General features: G+C 42.7%; 3 protein-coding genes across 5 annotated transcripts in view; all 3 read left to right on the forward strand.

Moving 5' to 3' along the window:
• The window catches only part of LOC310878796 (uncharacterized protein), a 174,520-nt gene extending 149,412 nt beyond the window's left edge, over positions 1-25,108 (forward strand). For all 3 annotated transcript variants that reach the window (XM_083793192.1, XM_083793193.1, XM_083793194.1), the window contains 14 exons: positions 658-711; positions 4,995-5,048; positions 5,162-5,215; positions 5,763-5,816; positions 6,501-6,554; positions 6,717-6,770; positions 7,329-7,346; positions 8,190-8,243; positions 8,369-8,431; positions 8,832-8,997; positions 9,672-9,781; positions 22,581-22,661; positions 22,975-23,157; positions 23,429-25,108. In XM_083793192.1, coding sequence (XP_083649318.1) covers positions 658-711; positions 4,995-5,048; positions 5,162-5,215; positions 5,763-5,816; positions 6,501-6,554; positions 6,717-6,770; positions 7,329-7,346; positions 8,190-8,243; positions 8,369-8,431; positions 8,832-8,997; positions 9,672-9,781; positions 22,581-22,661; positions 22,975-23,157; positions 23,429-23,578 — 1,149 coding nt within the window. In that variant the 3' untranslated portion in view covers positions 23,579-25,108. The remainder of the gene's footprint in view (positions 1-657; positions 712-4,994; positions 5,049-5,161; positions 5,216-5,762; positions 5,817-6,500; positions 6,555-6,716; positions 6,771-7,328; positions 7,347-8,189; positions 8,244-8,368; positions 8,432-8,831; positions 8,998-9,671; positions 9,782-22,580; positions 22,662-22,974; positions 23,158-23,428) is intronic.
• Positions 10,534-11,166, forward strand: LOC310878799 (calcyclin-binding protein-like; the record flags this gene model as incomplete). Its single annotated transcript, XM_083793198.1, has 1 exon — positions 10,534-11,166. One exon carries the CDS (start codon positions 10,534-10,536, stop codon positions 11,158-11,160), a length of 627 nt encoding a protein of 208 aa, XP_083649324.1. The 3' UTR covers positions 11,161-11,166.
• LOC310878798 (cilia- and flagella-associated protein 298-like) lies at positions 21,328-22,200 on the forward strand (the record flags this gene model as incomplete). Its single annotated transcript, XM_083793197.1, has 1 exon — positions 21,328-22,200. One exon carries the CDS (start codon positions 21,328-21,330, stop codon positions 22,198-22,200), a length of 873 nt encoding a protein of 290 aa, XP_083649323.1.
• Positions 25,109-26,650: the final 1,542 nt, after the last annotated feature.

The raw sequence follows: 26,650 nt of genomic DNA on the forward strand, positions 1-26,650 counted from the left end.
CTGTACTGTGTACAGCACTGTACTCTGTACTGGTGATACACTAAATACTGATTCAATTGATTTCGGTTCACAACTGTGTCCTGTACGCACTCGTAACACTCGTAACACAAAAAGTCTGCTGGCTTTTGCTGTCTATGGGAACGCAGTTTTTAGAATCATAATATCTCAGATTATTATTTTTGTCTCAAAACAAGCTAGACTTGCAGCTCATTTCTCTAAACGATATGATCCTCGGGTTTCAAAATGTATGTTTTGGGTGAATTAAATAACAATCGTGGCAAAGACATTGTATGATTATATATATATATATATATATATATATATATATTGTGTGTGTGTGTGTGTGTGTGTGTGTGTGTGTGTGTGTGTGTGTGTGTGTGTGTGTGTGTGTGTGTGTGTGTGTGTGTGTGTGTGTGTGTGTGTGTGTGTGTGTGTGCTTACGTGTGTTTCTTAATTAAGAGATATCCTAATACAAAAGTATGTCATTGTGTTTTTGCATGTGTGGGTGCGTGTGTGTGTGTGTGTGATAAATTGTAACAGTTTGACAAAATTGCATGAATACATTCATGCATAAAATATTAGGTGATTCAACGTGCGTGGTGCTCTGGGCTGTATTGCCTCATTGTAAAACATGGTGAAAACATGTCTCTTCCACAGGGGAAGAGAGGCAAAGCTGGGATCAGAGGTACCAGGGGAGAACGAGGGCCCAAGGTTGGTTGTCATCTCATGTAATGATTCATTAAGCTACACGTTATTGTTCTTCAGGTCAGTGCTTCTCAAACTTTTCCATTTCAAGGACGCCTTGATTGGTATGGGACTGTGTTTGGCTGCGGACCTCCATCTGGAAACACTGCCAGGGACCCCTGTAGAAGATTTGCATTGTTAAAATGGGTGTTTTACCGTGTGACAGGGCTGTATTCTAAATGGGTGTTTTACCGTGTGACAGGGCTGTAGTCATTCTAAATGGGTGTTTTACCGTGTGACAGGGCTGTATTCTAAATGGGTGTTTTACCGTGTGACAGGGCTGTAGTCATTCTAAATGGGTGTTTTACCGTGTGACAGGGCTGTATTCTAAATGGGTGTTTTACCGTGTGACAGGGCTGTAGTCTACAGTAAATGGGTGTTTTACCGTGTGACAGGGCTGTATTCTAAATGGGTGTTTTACCGTGTGACAGGGCTGTAGTCATTCTAAATGGGTGTTTTACCGTGTGACAGGGCTGTAGTCATTCTAAATGGGTGTTTTACCGTGTGACAGGGCTGTATTCTAAATGGGTGTTTTACCGTGTGACAGGGCTGTATTCTAAATGGGTGTTTTACCGTGTGACAGGGCTGTATTCTAAATGGGTGTTTTACCGTGTGACAGGGCTGTAGTCTACAGTAAATGGGTGTTTTACCGTGTGACAGGGCTGTAGTCATTCTAAATGGGTGTTTTACCGTGTGACAGGGCTGTAGTCATTCTAAATGGGTGTTTTACCGTGTGACAGGGCTGTAGTCATTCTAAATGGGTGTTTTACCGTGTGACAGGGCTGTAGTCATTCTAAATGGGTGTTTTACCGTGTGACAGGGCTGTATTCTAAATGGGTGTTTTACCGTGTGACAGGGCTGTAGTCATTCTAAATGGGTGTTTTACCGTGTGACAGGGCTGTAGTCATTCTAAATGGGTGTTTTACCGTGTGACAGGGCTGTAGTCATTCTAAATGGGTGTTTTACCGTGTGACAGGGCTGTAGTCATTCTAAATGGGTGTTTTACCGTGTGACAGGGCTGTATTCTAAATGGGTGTTTTACCGTGTGACAGGGCTGTAGTCATTCTAAATGGGTGTTTTACCGTGTGACAGGGCTGTATTCTAAATGGGTGTTTTACCGTGTGACAGGGCTGTATTCTAAATGGGTGTTTTACCGTGTGACAGGGCTGTAGTCATTCTAAATGGGTGTTTTACCGTGTGACAGGGCTGTAGTCATTCTAAATGGGTGTTTTACCGTGTGACAGGGCTGTATTCTAAATGGGTGTTTTACCGTGTGACAGGGCTGTATTCTAAATGGGTGTTTTACCGTGTGACAGGGCTGTATTCTAAATGGGTGTTTTACCGTGTGACAGGGCTGTATTCTAAATGGGTGTTTTACCGTGTGACAGGGCTGTAGTCATTCTAAATGGGTGTTTTACCGTGTGACAGGGCTGTAGTCTACAGTAAATGGGTGTTTTACCGTGTGACAGGGCTGTAGTCATTCTAAATGGGTGTTTTACCGTGTGACAGGGCTGTAGTCATTCTAAATGGGTGTTTTACCGTGTGACAGGGCTGTAGTCATTCTAAATGGGTGTTTTACCGTGTGACAGGGCTGTATTCTAAATGGGTGTTTTACCGTGTGACAGGGCTGTATTCTAAATGGGTGTTTTACCGTGTGACAGGGCTGTAGTCATTCTAAATGGGTGTTTTACCGTGTGACAGGGCTGTAGTCATTCTAAATGGGTGTTTTACCGTGTGACAGGGCTGTAGTCATTCTAAATGGGTGTTTTACCGTGTGACAGGGCTGTAGTCATTCTAAATGGGTGTTTTACCGTGTGACAGGGCTGTATTCTAAATGGGTGTTTTACCGTGTGACAGGGCTGTAGTCATTCTAAATGGGTGTTTTACCGTGTGACAGGGCTGTATTCTAAATGGGTGTTTTACCGTGTGACAGGGCTGTATTCTAAATGGGTGTTTTACCGTGTGACAGGGCTGTAGTCATTCTAAATGGGTGTTTTACCGTGTGACAGGGCTGTAGTCATTCTAAATGGGTGTTTTACCGTGTGACAGGGCTGTATTCTAAATGGGTGTTTTACCGTGTGACAGGGCTGTATTCTAAATGGGTGTTTTACCGTGTGACAGGGCTGTATTCTAAATGGGTGTTTTACCGTGTGACAGGGCTGTATTCTAAATGGGTGTTTTACCGTGTGACAGGGCTGTAGTCATTCTAAATGGGTGTTTTACCGTGTGACAGGGCTGTAGTCTACAGTAAATGGGTGTTTTACCGTGTGACAGGGCTGTAGTCATTCTAAATGGGTGTTTTACCGTGTGACAGGGCTGTAGTCATTCTAAATGGGTGTTTTACCGTGTGACAGGGCTGTAGTCATTCTAAATGGGTGTTTTACCGTGTGACAGGGCTGTATTCTAAATGGGTGTTTTACCGTGTGACAGGGCTGTAGTCATTCTAAATGGGTGTTTTACCGTGTGACAGGGCTGTAGTCATTCTAAATGGGTGTTTTACCGTGTGACAGGGCTGTAGTCATTCTAAATGGGTGTTTTACCGTGTGACAGGGCTGTATTCTAAATGGGTGTTTTACCGTGTGACAGGGCTGTATTCTAAATGGGTGTTTTACCGTGTGACAGGGCTGTAGTCATTCTAAATGGGTGTTTTACCGTGTGACAGGGCTGTAGTCTACAGTAAATGGGTGTTTTACCGTGTGACAGGGCTGTAGTCATTCTAAATATGTGTTTTACCGTGTGACAGGGCTGTAGTCATTCTAAATGGGTGTTTTACCGTGTGACAGGGCTGTAGTCATTCTAAATGGGTGTTTTACCGTGTGACAGGGCTGTATTCTAAATGGGTGTTTTACCGTGTGACAGGGCTGTAGTCATTCTAAATGGGTGTTTTACCGTGTGACAGGGCTGTAGTCATTCTAAATGGGTGTTTTACCGTGTGACAGGGCTGTAGTCATTCTAAATGGGTGTTTTACCGTGTGACAGGGCTGTATTCTAAATGGGTGTTTTACCGTGTGACAGGGCTGTAGTCATTCTAAATGGGTGTTTTACCGTGTGACAGGGCTGTATTCTAAATGGGTGTTTTACCGTGTGACAGGGCTGTATTCTAAATGGGTGTTTTACCGTGTGACAGGGCTGTAGTCATTCTAAATGGGTGTTTTACCGTGTGACAGGGCTGTAGTCATTCTAAATGGGTGTTTTACCGTGTGACAGGGCTGTAGTCATTCTAAATGGGTGTTTTACCGTGTGACAGGGCTGTATTCTAAATGGGTGTTTTACCGTGTGACAGGGCTGTATTCTAAATGGGTGTTTTACCGTGTGACAGGGCTGTATTCTAAATGGGTGTTTTACCGTGTGACAGGGCTGTATTCTAAATGGGTGTTTTACCGTGTGACAGGGCTGTAGTCATTCTAAATGGGTGTTTTACCGTGTGACAGGGCTGTAGTCTACAGTAAATGGGTGTTTTACCGTGTGACAGGGCTGTAGTCATTCTAAATGGGTGTTTTACCGTGTGACAGGGCTGTAGTCATTCTAAATGGGTGTTTTACCGTGTGACAGGGCTGTAGTCATTCTAAATGGGTGTTTTACCGTGTGACAGGGCTGTAGTCATTCTAAATGGGTGTTTTACCGTGTGACAGGGCTGTATTCTAAATGGGTGTTTTACCGTGTGACAGGGCTGTATTCTAAATGGGTGTTTTACCGTGTGACAGGGCTGTATTCTAAATGGGTGTTTTACCGTGTGACAGGGCTGTAGTCTACAGTAAATGGGTGTTTTACCGTGTGACAGGGCTGTAGTCTACAGTAAATGGGTGTTTTACCGTGTGACAGGGCTGTAGTCTACAGTAAATGGGTGTTTTACCGTGTGACAGGGCTGTATTCTAAATGGGTGTGAGAGGGCTGTAGTCTAAATGGGTGTGTGCGCGAGAAGTGATTGACCAGGAGGTTTATGAATCCCCTTTAGTGGGTGGGTTAAAGTATACTATACTTTAGTCACTAAAGTATAGTATACTTTAACCCACTAAAGTTTAGTGTGTGGGTTAAAGTATACTATACTTTAGTTTGTGGGTTAAAGTATACTATACTTTAGTGTGTGGGTTAAAGTATACTATACTTAATATACCATAATTACACCCTGACCATACATCTTTGTTTCTTCTCCTATTATATTCAATCTATTTTTGTTTTATGCCTTATGTAAAGCAATTTGAATTGCCTTTTGTGTATTAAATGCTATAATAAACTTTACTTGCCAATAGGGAGACAAGGGAGATCCAGGATTGCAAGGCCCTCTTGGTTGGTCAGGGCTCATTGTAAGTCAATGTGTTAATTTACTAAACTAACAATGCATCACATTGTGAAAATGCCCTGATGGTCATCAGACAATCATTTTATATGACTATCCAAATTGTCCTTTTTCAACAAGGGAATCCCTGGCTTGCGTGGAGAGCTGGGGGACCAGGGTGTAAACGGAACTGAGGTAAGACAAGACAGAGTTTATCTGGGGAGCGCTGGTGGCCTAGTGGTTAAGGCGCATACCACATATATAAAGGGGCTCTAATGCAACCTGCGGGGTTCCTGTGTGTCACTCTATCAATAAATTGAAGACTAAAGGTGCATGCGCTCACAGACTCACACCGGAGGCATTTTTCCCATGCCGCTCTGAATGATATTTTTAATAAATGTTTGTCATGAGTATACATCCACACAACAGGAATATATTACGCAGTGATACAGTGACACAACCTTTATTTGGAACGAGATCCATTTTTTCACAAGGCATATAATCCTGTAATGAATGAAGCATAAACTATATTAATAGCTTGATGTGTAATACTGTCAGACTCCGTTTGGGTCATTATATGCATCACAGCTCTGGTGTGTGAAGACCTTAAGCATTCGCCCTTCAACCCAGTGGGACACTAGATTCCACGTGCTTCGGACCAGTGCTTGACTCATTAATTTTCACCGAAACCTTTTGGGGTTTGGGTTCAAATTGAGCTTACATTTTTTTCATGTACCTCCAGGGAGAAAAGGGGGAAATGGGGCTGCGTGGACCACCGGGAGGTGCTGGCTTAAAGGTATGAACTTGCAGGGATTATGATTTATGATTTAACATGCCTACCTGACAACATTTTCGAAACAATGAACCCATTAAGTCAATTCTACAAATGCCGTCAAAATCAGTAATTCTCAAACTTTCTAGGTTTTTAAGAAATGTTCAAAAATAGCATACCGGTATATGTACAACTTTGCAGTGCAGCAAGTGTGAGCTCGTATATCTGGTATTTTATTTTGACTAGCCAACGCTAAAATAATGAAATATGACACTATGCACTGGTTTTAATTGGTACATAGTACATACCTACTTGATTTTGTGAGCTGCTATTTGTGGTGAATGTTCTGCCAAAATAGGGATGCTGGGGTCACGGTGGCACAGTCTGTACTAGCACTGTTGCCTCACAGCTAGAAGGTCCCAGGTTTGTTTCCCGCTGTGGGCGCTGGGGGCGTGTTCTCTCCTCCGCAACATCAGTGCCCATACCCTAGCTGGGGTTGTGTCCCCTAGGGTAGGTACTCTCACAAAAAACATGCAGTAATCCTGGTCTGTATACTGCCTCCCCCTGGTCAGCTGGGGCGCCTGATGGAGGGGAAAGGAACTGGTTGGAATAGCGTGTTCCTTCCACGAGAGAGAGAGAGAGACATGCAGTATCTTAGTGTGTTCCACCATGCAGTATTATTATGAACCATTACCGTATCTTGTGCAGGGTGTTCAGGGGCCTGTTGGAATGCCAGGAGTGATCGGCCTTAAAGGAGAACAGGTACTTTTGACTTTCAAGTCCCACTCCACTCATAATTTGCCGCATTACTGCGTTTTCTGTGAGCAACTCGAAAATAGGCTGTGTTTGAATAGGTTTGCTATGTGAGCATTTGATATTGAGTGTGCGGTCTCTGTTTCATAACATTGTCTTTGTTTTATTTAGGGCCATATTGGTCCTTCTGGACCAAGGGGTACATCAGGAATGCCAGGCCTCCCTGTAAGTCTGTTTTCTTGCAAATGTTTAAATCCTTTTGGTTCAATAGCCATTCTGTTGCCACATTTTCAATTTTGCTATGGATTATGACTGTATTCAGTCCACAATCTCCTTGGAAACAGCACCTCCCTGGGCTCTTCAAACTCTGACACCATGGCTAATGGGTGCTTAATTCAATAGTTGTGAGTGCTAAAAGGTTGCCTTTGTTGTTAGTAGTTCCACACATTATCGCTGCTGTCGGGTGGAAGCCTCAGACGACCTAAACCATTATTATTTTTTATTATTTTAAAAACGTTTTAAAATAGTTGGGGGAAAAAAAGCTTACAACACGTCGCATCATGGCATGTTGTGAGCTTGTAGAACTGCTAGTATTTCCACTACTTTTGTGCGACACTCTTGGATGATGAACTACTAGGGCATTCATTTATAAATAAATATATAAAATATAAAAATATATAATATTCTGCCCGACAGCAACAATATGTACAGTAAATAGACTGTAATGTAAATAGAATGTAATGTAGGAAGAATGTTAATCAGTTTTTCCCTCATCTCTTGCAGGGTTTCTTTGGATTTAAGGTATGATACGTGTAGTAACTTTCCCTATGCTTCAGACTCACTGATGCTTACTGTATGTTCATCTTATGTTATGAGAAAATGTTACTATTGCTCTGGATTATTTGTTGACTGCAATAGTCATTATAAACTGGATACACCATCGAGATACTGTATAGGCCCACTGTCAGAGGATGATTGGCTTTTGTAAAAGTGTACATTGACATATTTACATGTTACACGTACACAATGTGAATTGCTAAAATAAGTCATACCATAGCTACTGTAGCAGAGTGGTGGGCAGCACTGGCTCAGGAGGTACAGTAGCCGTCCTGGAATCGGAAGGTTCCGGGTTCGAACGCCGACTCCTCCTGGCTTTATGTTGAAGTGTCATCCTTGAGCAAGACACTGAACGCCTAACTGGTTTCTCATGACGAGCAGGTTGGCATCTTCCATTGGTTGCATAGCTCTGCCGTCGGTGAGTGAATGTGGTTGTGAATGGGTGAATGTAAGTCACATTGTAAAGGTGCTACTGTACGTAACATTTTTCAGAGCTTTATATCACACGTAAAATATTGTAGCACTCGCCGTAGCACTTGCCCTAGCCTCGACGACCTTACAGGCGTATGCAAAGGCTCAACTTATATAATTTAGATAGCATTTTATGTAGATATATTACTCTATAGTGTATATGCTTATTAGTTTCATTAGATAGATATTCCACTGTTGGACTGATGTTAGGTTCTTAGCTTACGTATGATTCTTGATGACTATTTTCATGTATGTGACGTATTATATGTTGTCCTTGGTTACTGTAAAGCGCTCTGGATTAAATGCCTAAATTGTACTGTACCATCTCCCCCTTAGGGTCTGAAAGGCTTCCCAGGTTTACCTGGTCAACAAGGGACGAGGGGCTTACCGGTGGGTTGGACATCTTACGCATCTGTTTAAAGTGTGTGTGTGTGTGTGTGGGGGGGGGGCACGCACACACCAGAGTTGAAGTGATTATGTAGAGTTGTAATTTGACCGACCTTTGTGGGTTTTAGGGACCAGCAGGGCTGGCCGGGCTCCCAGGGCCTTCGCTGAACATCACGCTGACTCAGCTCAAGGTAACATGATGCATTGTTAGCTTGTAGATTGTGTATTTTTGAAAATGTTGAATAGGCTGAGGAAATACGAGTGATAACAACAAGAGACTACTATAGACTATAGTAGGTGTGAGACAGGTATAGACTATAGTAGGTGTGAGACAGGTATAGACTATAGTAGGTGTGAGACAGCCCTCTTGCAATGTGCTGCATCCTATCATCTCTGCAAACTCTAACCTTTAATAAAGACTCTGAACTTTGCTGAACAGTCGGCATTGCAGTCTTCTGTATTCAGCTGGTTCTCAGCCTAAGTGTACCCAGAGGCCCACCACAAGGGAGGACGTGGTTAATTGGCATGCTCATTGTAACTCTACCGTATGATGATTTAAAGTGTGCGTGTGTGTGTGTGTTTTTCCTCTAGGACCTGATGTATGTTTCAGATAAGCCGAACTACCCGCTGATCCAGAGTCTGCTGGATTCTCTGGAGCAGGACCTCAGGCTGCTGATCGATCCTCCTGATGGCACTAAGGAGCATCCTGCCGCCAGCTGCCTTGAGCTGTGGTTCTGCCACCCCAACTATTCCAGCGGTTGGTTTAAAGCGCTGGTTCTCCACCTTTTTCATGTCAATCCAATCCAATCCACTTTATTTATGAAGCACATTTACAGTAACAACAACAGAGTTGAAACAAAGTACTAAAATACTAAAATACCAAGGGCATAAACAACAATACAAAAACAGGGCAACATCAAGGCATAATGCAGTGGAAGCAGCAACTCTTAATCAGCATGTTCAAACGCCAAGGAGTACAAGTGAGTTTTCAGACGTGATTTAAACACAGGCAAGGTTTGAGAAACTAACATGAGGTGGAAGTTCATTCCACAGTGTGGGCGCTGTCCCCCTGAGATCTATCCCCCTGGGATTTCAGCTTTGATTTAAGGACCCCCATCTTTAAATAGTTGGTGCCAGAGACCCTCCATACAAGAATTGTGTTGTTAAAAAGTTAAGTAGTAGTGCAAGGTCTCAACGCATCAGGTGAGAGCTTGAAAAATCGTCTATTTTCAAATAGCAGATGTATTGTACATGGGTAAACAGATTTCTATGTATCTATTATTAAACTGATGCGCTTTGCACACTAAAGTCCATTCCATCAGTAAGGTTTCTTTATATTATCTAATGCATTAGAACAAGTAATGCATTTCACCTCTGGGGAATAGCTATTCGTCCCTGAATATCAGTTCATATTGTGCTTACTCTCTGCAGGCATGTATTACATCGACCCCAACCAGGGCAGTCCAGCTGATGCTCTACTGGCCTACTGCAGTTTTTCTGAAGCTTCAAAACAAACCTGCCTTCATCCTCGAGAGTCCCAGGTACATAATCACCAACATGAAGTTGTATTTACTTTTGAGGGGCGCTAGCCCTTCCTATATTCAGCTATTGGTGTAGATTTTCGTCTTACACAAACATAACATTTGTCCATTTTACATATGTGTCTGAGCAAATCTGTATTTTTGTCCTACGTATATACAAAGAAATTACATTTCCATTGACAATGAATGGAGAATGTACGTCATATGTGTCTGAGCAAATCTGTATTTTTGTCCTACGTATATACAAAGAAATTACATTTCCATTGACAATGAATGGAGAATGTACGTCATATGTGTCTGAGCAAATCGACATGTTACATCATGATGATGTACGATGATAAGAGCACCCCTCACTTCACACGGTGTGATTTATTTTACTTTTACGTTTCCTATAATATTATATAGCAGCACATCTACAAGCCCACAAATCTGCTATTTTCAAAGTTATTTTCAATTCAAATTGTTCAAATTGTACAAAATCGTGGGATAAAAATTATATATATAAAATAAAATAAAACGCACCCAGTAAGGCATCCAGTGTGGTGGAAACGCTGAAACAACTGATCACTAGTACCTTTTCCACCACTGTCCATATTTGGGCCACACTGACGTCATACTGACGACATGTGGAACTACATATTTGGGCATATATTTGTTCTTAAAACAGTGCGGTTCGACATTCACCCGTCACTGTTGTTAAAAGCATTGTACTGTACACATTCTACTAATTTAAACTGACGATACATTACACAATGGACCTAGCGGAACAGCTCAACCAGCTGGAGGCAGACCTGCGGGAGGTGTGCTCCCGGATAGAGAAGGCAGAGAAGGAGAAAGCAGATCTCCTGTCTCGGCAGGAGCAGCTGAGACTGCAGCTGAGACAACAGGCCAGAAGAGACGCCGACCCAGCGACGTACGCAGTAAAGATCACCAACTATGCGTGGGACCAGTCAGACAAATATGTCAAGATTTACCTCACGCTTAAGGGTGTGCACGAGATTCCCTCTGAGAATGTGGAGGTTAGCTTCACGGAGAGGTCGTTCTCTGTGCTGTCGAAGGGTCTGGAGGGGAAGAACCACCAGATGACAATTGTGGATCTGCTTTGCCCCATCGATCCAAAGGACAGCTTTAAAAAGATAAAGTCAGACAACTTGATGGTTATGTGCAAGAAGCAGAAGGCGGAGAAGTGGGACTTCCTAACGCAGGTGGAAAAGCAGTCTAAAGACAAAAAGGATGCTAAGCCTGCTATGGATGAGAACAACGCAGACCCCGGAAAGGCTCTCATGGATATCATGCAGAAGATGTACTCTGAGGGAGATGACGAGATGAAGAGGACCATTAACAAGGTCTGGGCCGAGACCCAGGAGAAGAAACTCTGAGGCGAGAACCTGATGGATTTCTAAGCTGTGCAATTCCCATCTGGGGTTGGCAAAAGGACCTTTCTGTGTGGAGTTTGCTTTGCATGTTCTCCCGTGTCCCCTAGTAGGTGCACTCTCAGAAAAATATACAGTAATTATACTGGTCTCTACTACCTCGCGCCTGATGCAGGGGAAAGGAACTGGTTGGAATAACGTGTTCCTTCCATGTGCCACGTTCAACCGGGGAAACTCCCCCCTGTCGGGTGAAAAGAAGCGGCATGAGGTCAGTTCGTTGCTCTCCCCAGGTCGGCAGAGGAAGAAAAAAATCGTTGTTGTCGGTTTAAGAAAAAAGAAAAATCTCCATTCTACAGATATGTTTGAAATGGCAAAGGGTGCAGGTGGGCGGGTTTGTGTGTCTTTTGAGTTTGGGTTTCTTTTTGTTGTTTTCCAGAAAACTTGAAGGGTTTTTACTACCGTACCGATATTTATCTTCCTTCAATTTATTCCTTCAATAAAAATGTTGTTAAAACAAATGAAATGACTAAGACACAATATGGCCACTTACTCAGGGCAGTGAGGGCACAATTACTGGATTCTTCTTGGGCTATAATGCTGGGCCCCTCCCGTTTTCACTCCAATGGTTGCATAGGATGAAGGACGTGAATATGTGGATCACTTCGTCTTAACTTTGCCTTGCTGCCATACAACTTTACAGTACAGTCTAGTACCAGCCAGATAAGTCCAACCTGGTATCTGACTGCAGGTTGTCCAGCTTCATACATCCCTGATTACTTTTCCCCCTGTGTTTGAGCGGTGCTAGCCGCTGCAGATGCCTTCATAAAATGTTCACGCATTGTGATTGATTGGTTGGGACGATGATTGACACTATTCACCTTACATTGTCGTGTCAGCGAATCACAGACAATAGTCGAAAGACTCGAAACTCCATGGTCGACACATGTCGCTCAAAGCATAGAGACTGGCCTTTACATTGACATGGCCTCAAAGCATAGAGACTGGCCTTTACATTGACATGGCCTCAAAGCATAGAGACTGGCCTTTACATTGACATGGCCTCAAAGCATAGAGACTGGCCTTTACATTGACATGGCCTCAAAGCATAGAGACTGGACAAAGCGTTCCCCGGGTCTAACATGGACGTAAAATGAAGCCTGTAATTCTATGGTAATTCCTGATGTAAATCGCCATATTTCTAGATCCATTTTGGCCCAGCTGGCCATTGGCTGGCTCCGTTTTGGCCCAGCTGGCCATTGGCTGGCCCAGACACGAGGCGGGACTTCCCCCCTTCTTCTCCGTTGGTTTTTATTTTGACTCGAGTGGGAGGGGAATCCCGATCATAGACTGTAACGGTAGCCACGCCCCTCAGAACATACGCGACTTTATGGTCATTTTTTTAATTAATGGGACCATAATTTTCCAAAAAGAATATTATGACATTAGAAATGAGACTTTAAACTAGTGACTGGAAGCAGAAAGTATTCATGACCATGTTTATTAAGGTAATACAGTCTAGGTCAGGGGTATTCAACTAGATTAGGTCGGGGGCCACAGCTGTAGAATGATTGTGTGTGGAGGGCCGCACAGCGTGTGCGCGAAGCGCAGATTTTTTTCGATTCTACAAATGCATTTTGTGTTCAAACACAAAGATCTATGTAGGCCAGGGGTCCTCAACAAAAAATGCTGAAGGTCCACAAATAATAAGTAATAATAAATACGTTTTGAATAAGACCATGGTCCAGTCTCATGCGCGCGCAAATACAATTGCGGGTCGCCGGCCACGTGGGCCCCATGGGGTGGGGCTGCCCCCCTCGCCCCCCACCCCTAGAAACAACTATGCCTGATTACTGTCATTATGATAATCTAGCACTTTATATAATGTATCGCGCACATCATACCTGTAACTTTCCCCCTAAAAAAAAAAAAAAAAAAAAAAAGATTTTTTTTTTTTTTTTTTTTTCAATTATTATTCCAAGGGCCACTAGGGGGCGCTCCGCGGGCCGCATTTGGCCCGCGGGCCGCCAGTTGAATAGCCCTGGTCTAGGTGAAGTTGGGCCCAAATACATGGACTTCTATGGGGCTATGGGTTTTTCTGGGTCCAATGACAGCGCCACAACAGGCCATTATATGAATCGTGATTTCCTTATAGGCTTCACAAAATATCTGTCTGACTGCCCCCCTGATAGAGACTGGCCTTTACATTGGCATGGCCTCAAAGCATAGAGACATGGCCTCCAAGGAACAAATTGTCTCTGTCGGGTGGAAACCTCATAATGTCCAAAACGGTAAAGTCTAACTCATGTTGGTTAGGTGATGTAATAATGCTGATATAAAACAAACAGTGCAAACACAGACATTAAACGCCATTAACAATAAAGAGACAATTGACGTAATGAGGCACATTATGACAATTTTCCCTTCATTCTCAATGGCGTTTACAAAACAAACATTAAACCTGTGTATAGGAGAATATATATAGCAAAAGTAGCAGACCTATAAGATTTTGATAATGTTTGACACTGGGGTAAGATAAGGGCATTCATTCACAAAAAAACATTAAAATGGATAACAGATAAGAGGTATATTCTGCTGTCGGGTCAAGTCAGATACTTGCTGTATCTTGGAGCCTTGGTTCCTGTCCGGTGGGTTGATCTTTCAACTTTTCATGGTTCTGAATCATTTCTTTCCCCCACTATCTCAGCGATTCCCAACTGGTGGGGCGGGACCCACTGGTGGGCCATGAGGGTATTAAGAATTTACATGATATTACTTTTTCTTACTGAAAATGCAGATAAATAGGAACTTAAAGGGATATTTCACTTTCAAACATGTTTGGGGTAGTTTTTAAATGGCTTTTGTGTTTCACCCCAGTCAGTTTTTAAGTTGCTTGATTCAGTATTTAGACATTTCGATATTCATTTCATCATATTCATGCATTCACCGACTTCCTATATAAACCCATTGTGACTTCTAATGCAAAAAAATGAAATAAATAAATGAATATGGTAATTAGAAGGACAATATCATTCACAACTAGAAATGCACTCTGTGGAACTTGTGCCTTGCACACAAGCAAAGCGCAAGTACTGCTACTAACTAATGTCTATCACAACTGCTGTTCTAAATTCTTAAGTTTAGACCCATACAGTATACATACATCCAAGATGTACCTCAGTAAAAGTAGAAAAGTATTAGCATCAAAATATACTAAAATACCAAAAGTAAAAGTAGTCCCATTGTGTCCCATTTCAGTTTAAAAATGTATGCAAAACAATCACACTTGTGTGAAGTGAGGGGCGCTCTATCATCATACATCATCACATTCCATGCTCAGCTAATCAAATCATCACATTCCGTGGTACACACAAACATACAAAGCTAGGCAGGGCTAGCGCCCCTCAAAGATTACTAGTATTTGCTTTTACTTTGTAGGCCTATATAAACGCATTGAATGAAAAAATATAACCTCATATATAGCCTCCTGACACATCGAGTTGTGTCACACACCAGCAGCGACAAGTGTTGCTAGTTTTGTAATAATAATCAAAATCTACTAGTAACTAAAGTTTTCAAATAATTGTAGTGGATAAGTAAAAGTATTGACAATTGTAAATGCTCAAGTAATGTAACAAATACGTCAAAATTGTATATTTACAGTCACTGGAAAAATATGGGAAAGCATTGTCATTATATATTGTTTGGTTGACTATATTAAAAATCACACCTGTGTGAAGTGAGGGGCACTCTTATCTTACAACATCGAGGAGAGAATTCTAACTCATGTTGCTATGATTGGGTGATAGAATGATGATGTAAAACAAACGGTGACAAAACAAACATTAAATTATCTTTATTGTTAATGGCGTTTTTAAAACAAACCTGTATATATTTTGTGCATCCCAAATTAGCATTTTGGGATGCACACAATTTCGAAGTCACAGAACAGAGTGAGGAGGCGGCAGAAATTAAGGTATTGTATAGCGTATGCGTAGGCTATGTATGTACACTATATGTCGCCTGGCTCACTACATAGTCCCACTGGTCCTATGGACCATGCTGCTGCAGGCTCCTATACTCCCGAGATAGGACCTCTTGAGTTAGAATATGCAGTGAGGACAGTCCCGGGTGATGGTGGTTGTAAGACCTCCACAGTGTCCACATGTTGCAAGACTGTGTCAGGCAGACAGTCGTGTTCCTACTGTATGTATGCTGGTCCCAAATGGACCTCCTGCTAGCTCCTATGCCCGAGATAGGAGCTTAATAGTGGGCATAGTCAAGACTGAGGAGGGTCAGCCCCCCCATTAGTGGAGGTTATAAGACCTCCGGTGCATGATTGTGTGTCAGGCAGACAGGGGACTGTCTATTTCGGACTGGCTCACAGGGGGGCCCCCAGTGACTGATCATTATGGCTCAGAGTGTCCTCTCCCCTCTCCAGAACAGCCATAAATATGCAAAAATTGAAAGAAATCACACGTGTATGAAGTGAGAGCCGCCCACTGTATTTATATGGCCACATGCCTGCTTACATTGTCATTTATTATACCCTATACAAACATTAAAGTCCATAGACTTGGCTGACTGGCAAGAGTATGGTAATACATAAAAAATTGTAATCAAGTAGGCCTAAGCTAAGAACCTAACATCAGTCTAACAGTAGAATATCTGTACAATGAAACTATGAATATACTCTATAGTGCTGTCTACATAAAATGCTATCTAAATTACATAAGTTGAGCCTTTGAATACTCCTGTAAGGTCGTCGAGGGCTGGCTAGGGCAAGTGTTATGGCACGTGCTACGGGCTAAGATGGAGTTTGAAGAGGTGGGTTTTCAGACTAAGGCGGAAGATTGGGAGTGAGTCTATACAGTTCTGATTGCAATGGGAAATTCATGCCATATAGTTTTGGAGCCAGAAGTGAGAAGAGCCTGGGACGTGTGGAGTGTTGTCCCAGCGTTATAATGAATGATCTGCAAGATTCCCTGTGTTGGCTGATCTGAGTGCGTGGGGTGGTTTGTATAGGGTGAAGGTCCGATCACACAGATATGAGGGTGCCATACAGTACGTTTGGTTGCTTTGAAGGCCAGCATCAGAGTTTTGTATTCTGTGCAGGCAGCAACTGGGAGCCAATGGAGGTAGCGGAGAAGGGGGAGACATGAGAATTTTGGCTGGTTGAGACCAAGCGTGCTGCGGCATTATGGATCATGTATGCTGAAAGCAATGCTTGTTTGTTGGATAACAGCAGGGGTACAGCAGGGAGGTTAGATTGGCAAAGTACATGTGAAATTCATTTTGCACTAGAAACCCACACAACTACAGTCTCGGGAATAAGATGTCTGAGACAAGCAAATCTGAACCCTATCCGCGCCACACTCCACCACCATCCTAGCGTGGTCACCAACTAGATAAATGTTGTGATAGCTCTGTACTGACTAGCACACCCTCTATAGGCCCATAATGGGCCATTCCTCTTCACTGTATCCCCAATTCCCCACTGAGGAGTTCATCTTCCCCATAGCACACCATAGCAAAGTGGCTATTCTTTCCTACTGCGTGTGGTGCAAAGACAATATATTTTGTGAGCTAGATCACCTACCCCCAGTTTGGGAACCACTGCCTAGGGCACTTGGATTATTATTATTATTATTTTGCCAAACACCTTTACAAACAAGACATTTCTTCCAACAAATATTCCCAGGTTATCACTTGCAGGCTTTTACAAATGTCACAGTACCACCCAGTAATAATGAATGTATTCCCTGTTGGTATGGTATCAAAAGAGATCTGGAAGCTTCAGCAGAATGTGAATTATTTATATATGCTAATTGGATTCCTAGATCACCAAAACATTGGGTTAGGCACCAAAATTACTTGTCTACCGTGAATAATGAAGGAGTAATGGTCTTTTAAGGAACTGCCGGCGGTGGCCATCTTGGAAATCTGACCTTTCGCATGGTCAAACTTCGGTAAACTTTTAGTATGTTATTAAGGACACCCAATACTACAAAAAACTGTTGAGAAACCTTCTGTTACAATTTTTTGTACCGCCTAATCCTCATCCCCCACATCATCCTCATCCTCGTCTTTGGGTAGGAAGGAGGCTTGCCAATCTAGCAGAGTATCGGTCTGTTTCTCTACCAATTCCAGGTAGTTCAGGAGATTGTCGTCTTCGATCCCTCCAGAGCCGGAACTGTCCAAACTCTCCTTTTCCCTTACTGCAATATTAGTCAATATTTTTTCCAACAGGTATTTGATCTTCGACATGATGGCATTCGTGCTGTTTAGCTCACGCAAAGTCTCTTCTATTTTAGTGTCCAAATCTTTCTGTTTGACATCTGTGTCTCTCATCATGTCCCGGTGCAGCACTTGCAGATTCAGGTCCTCGAGTTTCATCCTCACAATCTCCACTTCCATGTCCTTTATGTGCTTCCTCAGTCCCTCAGCCTGGTCGTTTTGATTGATTATGGTGTCGACAAGCTCGTGGTTAACTCTCTCGCCTTCCACGTACCTGTCGACCACCATGTCCAGGCTCATGTCAAACTCCCCCGTCACCGCCTTGATTCTCATAAACACTGCGTGTAGCGTTTCCACCGACTCTCCCCCGGCCTCGACAAAGCTTTTCTCCTCCGCGTCTGGATCGATCCTCTTGTGGCACTTGGTGGTCGTGAACTCCCAGAGGCGCTGCCGACGTGCGAGAACCAGTCGCAGTTCCTCGCTCTCTGCGTCGTACTGGGGTATCTCCCCGGCGTCTTTCTCCCTCATCCTGGTCATCTTCCGCAGAGTCTCAACCCTGGCGTCGTATGCAGCGTTGGTCGCATTGATCACGTCCATCACCTCCTTGCGGATGGCCTGCAGCTCCTGCTCTAGCTTGTGGAAAATTACCTGGAAATGGAGGCGCTCCTTGTGCAAGACGTCAAGCTCATTTCTCAGATGGTCGTTTTTCGTCCCCTGCTCGCTGAAGTACGACAGGGCTACATACAGCCTGTCATCTAGGGTCCGTATGTCCTTCTCGGTCAGCCAGGCTTGGGACTTCTGTTTATCACTTGTGTGGGCTTTCTTTTTCAGAGTCTTCAAAATGCTGGTGATGTCTTTCTCCAGCTCTGTCTGGCATTGCCTCTCTCTCTCAAGACCGCCGTCTATTTCGCCGATCTCCAGTAGGAGGCAGAGGCGCTGGGCGTGCTTCGTGACCTGCTCGTTCTTGGATGCTAAAAGAGTTTGCTGAATATCATTCTGCCCTCTGTGCAGCTTGTCTATCTCCTTTTCTTGTTTGAGAATGTCCACGTGGCCATGGGTGTCGTGCAGTTGTTTCTTCCGCCGTTCTCTTTTCAGGATCCTGAAATCTCTATCGAGCATTTTCAGGGTTCTATCACTGTTGTGAGAACCCATGGTTGAGCTGTCACCACGCATGGCTTCGTAAATCCTCGGTATGTAAATAAAAGTTTATATGTGGCTCACCGGAAAGAATACCCAATGAGCCTTATATCAATATAATGTGTGGTATGCAGTGACGTCATCAGCCGTGCTGACACAATCCTGTCTGGGAACACGTTGCCATGGCAATTCTTTTTGCTTTCTTGAGAAATCGATGTCCATCGATCAACATTTAAATGCTCAATAACAGAGTCACAAAATTAACTAAAAAGATGTGGGAAGGGCAAGGATGTGGTGTGCATTAGAGATTACTTGAACATTACTTGTGTCTTCTGTTTCTGGAAATCTGTTTTTTAAGATCTGCTTTTTAGTGCCTTGGGCTGTTTTTGTTTGATGTAGGTATGTGTACCTGCTCAGTCGGTTAAAAACGTTACGTTTTAGCTTTGGTGATTTTGAAAGATTTAAAAATATATACCAGTGATATACTTACATTTGACTATAATTGCACACAGTGTCACTTTTTTGTTTTTTTTTGTTTTTCATGTGTAAATCAGGTGACAGTACTGGTGTATTAACTTTGTATTTAGGGTTTCTTCCTGGGGCCTGTTTCACGAAACTTGGATTAACTAATCCAGGATTTAGGCCAAAACCAGGCTTGGTTTATTCCGTTCCACTAAAGCCAAGCGAGGCTCAGAATTGGTGGATTTGGCGAGCTGGGATCGGCAAGCCTGGCTGAATAGACAGCCTGGCTTTTTGTCTCTAGACCCATTCTGTGGAACACAGATTTACTGACCCTTCTTCTTCATGGGGTATTATGGCATCCTTAATAGTTGCATTACTGCCCCCTTCTGTATATCTCAGTATCTTTACTAATCTATTCAAGACTTACTGATACAAGGATTTAAGCTTCTAAAATAAATACTGCTGCTGTAATTAAAGAGAGAACATACTCTCAATAGTGGATAGACTGAATGATTAACTACCCCAAAAATATAGTTTACATTTTACCACTACTATTAACTTAAAACAGAATTCTTAATATTGTAAGCATAATGATATTGTCGCATTGTGATATTTGGCCATAACTCATTGGTCATGGGTTCAATAGTGGGTGAAACGTTACAATGGTAATATGTTGTAAAACAATGAGTAATGGTAATATTTAGTGGTTTTCACTTTTACAAAAAAATTATAATAATATAATATAATAATTATTCTTAACCGTGCACTTGCACGACAGCAAACCTATTCTGGGGAACATTCACCAAAAGCAGCTGATCTACAAGCTCACAAGCTGTCATGATGTTGTGCAGCCTATATATTTTGGTTATTTGATTTTATATATTGCTTAAATTAGTCCTTTAATTCAGACCGATACAAATAAGGCAACATAAACCCATAATAATTGAATAAGTCTGGAAAACATCATTGGTTTGTGATCAGTTTGACTGCTTAATGAACAGTAAAGACATCAGGATTAGGTTAAACCTGGCTGTTAGCCTGGTCTGGAGCAGGCTAAATCCAAAGCATTAGTTTCCATGGTAACTAATGTAGCATCACTTTCATGAAACCGAATCCAGGCTTAATCTCTAATCCAAGTTTCGTGAAACAGGCCCCTGGAGGCTGAGCCCTTGACAGACAAACGGGCCAATGAAATAAACAGAAATATAGTGACATCACATTATCAGCCCCTCCCCTAACCCCTCCCCCTTTATCATACAACTACAGCTGTGGGTGCGGCTTCAGTTCAGGTGGATCACCACCTATCACCACCCACCAGGCAAACCAGGCATACTTATAATGAACCGGTGGGCGTGTCCACATAAAAACATGATTTTAACAAATACTGTACACTTTTTGGAAAAAGTTCTTCCTCCTTATATTATAATACCTGATGATCATGTTTTAGGGTGGAAAGAATCATGGCACTCCATCTTTAACATTCAGTGGCAAAGGGCCAATGGGAAATCTTGAACATTGCCTATTTAAGGCAAGGGGCACGGTGGCACAGTTGGTAGTGCTGTTGCCTCACAGCTAGAAGGTCCTGGGTTCGATTCCCGCTCGGGGCGCCGTGGGTGCTGGCGGCGTGTTTCCTCCTCCTCGTCATCAGTGCCCATACCCGAAGGCGGGGTTGGCGAAAGGGCCTTTCTGTGTGGAGTTTGCATGTTCTCCCCGTGTCCCCTAGGGTAGGTACCCTCACAAAAACATGCAGTAATCCTGGTCTCTAAACTGCCTCCCCCTGGCCAGCCGCGGCGCCTGATGGAGGGGAATGGAACTGGTTGGAATAACGTGTTCCTTCCACGCGCTACGTCCAACCAGGGAAACTCCCCCCTGTCAGGTGTAAAGGAGCAACTTGGACACTCAAGCATGAAGGAAGCATGAGTTAAGTCCGTTGCTCTCCCCAGGTTGGCGGAGGGTGTGTAGAGCCCAGGATCACATTAGATGATTGACACAGGGGTGAAAATGGGTTACAAAATCGTGGGATAAAAAATATATAAAAACAAAAACAAAATTGCCTATTTAAGGGCCCTAGTATGACCTTATGTTTTGTTTCATTTTAAAGGAAGGAACATATCTAGCTAGCCTCACTACCAGTTGGTGGCCTTTGCTGTGACACAATGGTATCTTAGTTCTATTGACAATGCCTCAGCCAATGGCATTGCTAGGTTGGAACTAACTCTGACGTCACTGCTGCAAATATAAACTGAATATAAATGTCTGATTAATCATGTATGAAATGTATTTATTCAGTGGGAAAGGAATAGTGATTATATACACAACATTCCATCTGCTGACTACGAAATGGTGCAATTGCATCTGAAACGAGAGGATGAAAGCCAATTTCTGTTCAACACCAAGGTGGATGTCGCCATGGAGGCCCTGATCCAGCAAATCACATCCATTTACAATGGGAGACTCAAAGTGGACAGGATATGTTCAGAGATCCCAGATCTGTCGGACCACGGTATCACACTTCCCCCCAACATGCAGGGCTTGACCCATGAACAGATTGTGGACCTGAAACTGAGGGATGAATGGCAGGACAAGTGCCTCCCCAGTGGAGGTCCAGTGTTGAGGAGGGACAAGATGGGAAAGAGGAATGGACGTGGTCCAAATGTGAAGATGAAAGAGGTGCTGTTGAAAACAATGGAAGCCGCAAAGGCACTGATCTCAAAGAACCACGTGCTGGCCAATGTCTACGTCACCACGGAGATAGTGAAGGAAGCCTTGGACCAGCTGAGGGGTGCAGTTACGATCGTTTACCCCACGGGGCTGCCTCCCCACGACCCAATCAGGATGGAGTTTGAGAACCGGGAAGAGCTTTCGGGGGACCAGGCCTCCCTGCAGGTGATCACGGAGGACGAGTGTCAGCTGTGGTGGGCTGGCAAGGAGTTGCAGAGGGGGAAAAAGCTACAGGATTACATCGGCAGAAATGAGAAGTCCAAGATTGTCATCAAAATTCAAAAGAATGGCAGTGGAGCGCCGGCGAGAGAGCCCGTGATCACAGAAGAACAGAAGAAAGAATTCATTCTACACAATTACAGGAGACGGCAGGAGCTGACTAAATTGGAGGTGGCTGATGACGATAGCCATCTGGAGTCTGAGTGGTCCGACACACAGGCTCTGAAGAGACAGTTTCAGGGTCTCACCGACATCCGATGGGGGCCTAGATAGAACACACGCACGCACGCACACCACACCACACCACTGGAGAAAGACATTTTCATGAAAAGGTGTCTGACCTCAAGGGGTCTGACATTGAGGTCTGACCTCAATGTCAAACTTGAAATGTGGGCGTCTCTACTTTCAGTTCCCTATAAAGAAATCAACAAAGATCTCACTTATCTCACAATACAACAATACAACATGCCTGATTCTGTTCCCCAAACACTGTGAGATACTTCCCCCGGTACCCCAGAGTGAAAGCATTATTCTAAGTAGGGAATCAAATGTATTTGTGGTTCAGGTTTGAGCTGTATGCTAATCAGAAGTTCACTGCCCTTTGGCGATATAAAGGTCTCAGCCCTAATGTGTGACTTCCTCTCTGTCTGCAGATGCCAATGAGAGCCTGGATGGATGATTCCTTTACAGAGGGTTCTTTCGAGTGGCTCAGCAAGCTAGACCAGGGATTTCAGGTCTGAACTCTATAGTGCCAGACTGCGAGTCTATGTAGACTGAATATGTACCTAAATAAGTAAAATTAACGTGTTTTAGTTATGGCACTGGGATTAGGATCGGGGCTGTCACTATCATCATTTAATAATCATTGAAATGTCTTTAAAGCATCTAGAGGATATGACTGGCACCTGCTTTCTTTTGTCTTTCCAGGACAGTGTGTTTGATACATGTTTTGTCTGATAATTATTATTAATCGTAGTAGTATTTTATGTCATGCTGTAGATAATAGCATTCAGTATTATTAATGGTCCAAATTCCACTGTTTTTCAGTTTCACTACCCAGCTGCCACTGTGGTCCAGATGCGCTTCCTGAGGCTTCACAGTAACACTGCCATCCAGAAGATGACCTACTCCTGCCACCCAGGGCATATACTAGGCCAGGTAGACAGAGATGTCAAATTCCTGGCAGATACAAGGACACAAAGTTACTTGGGAGCGCTTAAAGACTGTGTGGTACGTTTTGTTTTGTTTTGTACCTGCATGCACCAGGCATCCCATTTTGGCTTAATTGTGAAGGGGTCAGATGGGCCGCTTTTGAGATTTCCAAGTGGGCCCTGATCTAGAAAGGGTTGAGAACCACTCTATAGGATGTGATGTCACTGTAGATAAAAGAACATGGACGCTAATAGGGTTGAAGTGGTTAGCTACTTTTTCATAATGATTATGATCAATTTAATTTAAAATCTAAAACACAATCTAAATCATTGTGTTTCCTATGTGCCAGCCTGGAGAAGACACACGACCTGGTCCACGGGAGTCCGTGTTTGAGTTTGAGGATCTCCAACTGCTTCCTGTGAGAGACGTGGCGGTAATGGGAGGCGGAAACTTCACACACCAGTTTGGCTTCACCATCGGACCAGTCTGTTTCAGCTAAGGAGTGGAGAGAGTGGCACCATGCTCACATCCAGAATACCATTTATGTCGGGCAGAAACCTCTTATTTCCAAATGCTAACTTTTAATGTTTTTTTCGTAAATTAACGCCCTACTTGATCATACTACAGTGTCACACAAAGCATCAAAAGTAGCACGTCCACACGCTCAAAACACGTGAGTCTACTCGTTTTGAGCTTGTAGATCTGCTACTTTTACTATTTTCTTTTATTTGAATCCCAGAAAGGAACAGTTTTGGACATATGAGGTTTCCACCCGATGGAGGCAAAATGAGCCTATCCCCAGGAGCCGCCTCCTAAAACAATTGGAGACCTGAGCCTGATTTATACTTAGTCATATGATAGCTTCGCGGACTGAAAATATCCTATCTATAAGCTCACAACCCGTTGAATCCATGGCAGGGTGCGGGCTTACAGATTGGTTATTTTCGTCCCGCGGCGTCTTCTGGCAGAGCACAAATTAGACACGAGTTAAAAGGAGTCTGTCCTCATTTTGTGAGGCCATTGCTATTAATTTCCTCCTATTGTGGAGATCATATTTCTCCACTCAACTGACTAGACGCCAAAGGGTTCTTTCAGAATCACCATTCTCCCACAAGCTCCCTTTTTTACGGACAATTAGTTTTGTTTACAGAGACTTTTAAATTATACTGAATAATAATTATAATAATACAAAAATAAAATGTATGTTTTTTCTTATTCCTTTATATAACAGTTTATTTTCCATTTGATTTTCATAATGCTGTTTGGCCTACTGTTATAGCCATGGACATTTTAAATCGAGTCTAAATGACCTTTTTGGCCTCTCAACAACGTGTTCCCTTTTAGGGCCACAGCTGCAGTACAGAGTAAAATCATTAGTGTTCATTTTACTCTGTGAATGTAAAGATTGACCCTTTTGGACAGATCCATTTTGAGGGGTGCCAGCCCCTCCTATGCCAAGCTTTGTGTGTTTGTGTGAATCAAAGCAATGATTTGATTGGCTTAGCAAAGTACATATTGAGTGCAAGTGAGGGCAGAAAAGTGAAGACGCAAATTTGCGATTGCCTGGAACGTGATGATGTATATGATGACAAGAGTGCCCCTCACTTCACACGGGTGTGATTTTTATTATTCATTTCTCACCGTAGAATCCTCAGGGTTAACTGGATTTGACTGTATTCTGCTATCCCAATGACCACACCAATAAACATCATCTGAGGTGTTTGTTGTAAGACCACTGCTTACTGTAAGCGGGCCATGTTGTTTTTTTGGTGCTGATTAAGTTTCATTGCAAACCTTAATTAATTCCACATTAAAGCAATGAATGATGGCAGCCATTTGATCGTATACATACTTGAAAGCTGTCTTCCGTTGTAGTTTTTAGGCAAAAGTCATATTTACTCAAATACATTATTACAGTTTCTTGTATGTCCTTCATGTCTCAGGTACGTATGGTAATATACACATGGGCACTGATGCTGCTGTCTATATTGCATGTTCGTTTTGTTTAATGTTTAGTAGTGAAGCATTTTAAACAGCTTGCATCATTTTTATCATCCAGGTTCCTACTACAGGAATCAAAAAGGGCCATTTTCTCTCACAGAAATATATATTGTTTTTGTTTGTTTTTTGTTAGAGTGTAACAGTGCTGAGAAACAATTTGCTGCATACAAATTAATGCTGGCACTCATAATCCCCTGTTTGGCCCTGCAGTGAAAAATACTAACATAAATTTGCTATCCCTTCCTGAACACATACTGTAGTAATGAACAACTACTCCAGTTTCTACTTTGTTCAATCTAAGAACTGCTTACGCAGTAAAGTGTGTAATGTGTTCATTGCATTTACACATATGCGGGTTGAGTCACTTTCTCCAACAAATATTTCTCTCAAATGTTTTCATTTTGTTTTTGATGTTAAAGTTTCCTAGTAACTGAATCCAAAAGAAAGTACGCACATATCTAAAAGACTTTCAGGTGTTGAACAAAAAGACACGTACAGGAGTAGTCCGCACACTGTTTTTGTAGCTCCCACAGGACATTTTATTTGGAAGGATGACGACGTTTAGAGCCCTTATGGGTCTTAGTCAGGTATGACGTCAAGGTACCTGATGACCCATAAAGGGGTCGAAACGTTGTCGGCCTTCTAAATAAAGTTTCCTAGTAAAACAGGCTGCTTGCGTCTCAGCCAATCACAGTCTCAGCTGACCGATGGGCAGTGCAGAAGCATGTTTCTTACTGCATAATTGCATTGTCCATTTCTCACCTCACACCTCAGATGTTTTCAGATACACGTGTGTGTGTGTGTGTGTGTGTGTGTGTGTGTGTGTGTGTGTGTGTGTGTGTGTGTGTGTGTGAGCAATTAAGGGACTTAACAACTGACTAATAAGAATACTCTGAGGGATTTTATGCATGTGGCTGTCTTTCTTTTTTTGTAACATGATGCTAGAATTGTTAGGACTACATGTCTTTGATCAAGTCGAGGCATCTCAAATCAACCATGGTAAATGCTGCAATTAATTAATTTTGGTACTATATGTTTTAGAATTTAGATTTCTGATTATCATCATTCAATATGATTGCCTTAGCTGGCTGAGACTGATCATTGGTATTTTTTTTAATATATACTGATGGTTTACTTGTTTTGTACAAATACCTTTTTGTGAAAATATGAAATATGCTGGCCATTTGCCCTGTGTGTGATCAATCCATCAGCCCATTCAGAAACAATTATCAGTTCAATAAAAAATAAAATAAAAAGCAGAATGCTGACTTTCTGAGTATTAATTTGCTTTAGTGATCTTCAACCTACAGTACAATATGAAAAAGTTCAAATGCCAATCCAAGTGCTATTTTTGACAATGTGTGAAACTTTTGAAAATGCTTGAAAATATTCCAAAAGGATTGGGGGGAGGAAAAAAATCCCTGACATGCTCAAAGGGGTTCTGCTCAGGTGGCCGTAGAGATGTACTGTAGAGCATGATATATTATATAGAGCAGTGCTTCCAAAACTTTTAGCCCATGACCCAAAAGAGAAATAAGACATTTGGACACAAACTTGTGAAAATAGATCA

The sequence above is a fragment of the Protomyctophum parallelum genome, assembly GCF_964188405.1.
Source record: "Protomyctophum parallelum genome assembly, chromosome: 21".
Taxonomy (NCBI): Eukaryota; Metazoa; Chordata; class Actinopteri; order Myctophiformes; family Myctophidae; genus Protomyctophum; species Protomyctophum parallelum.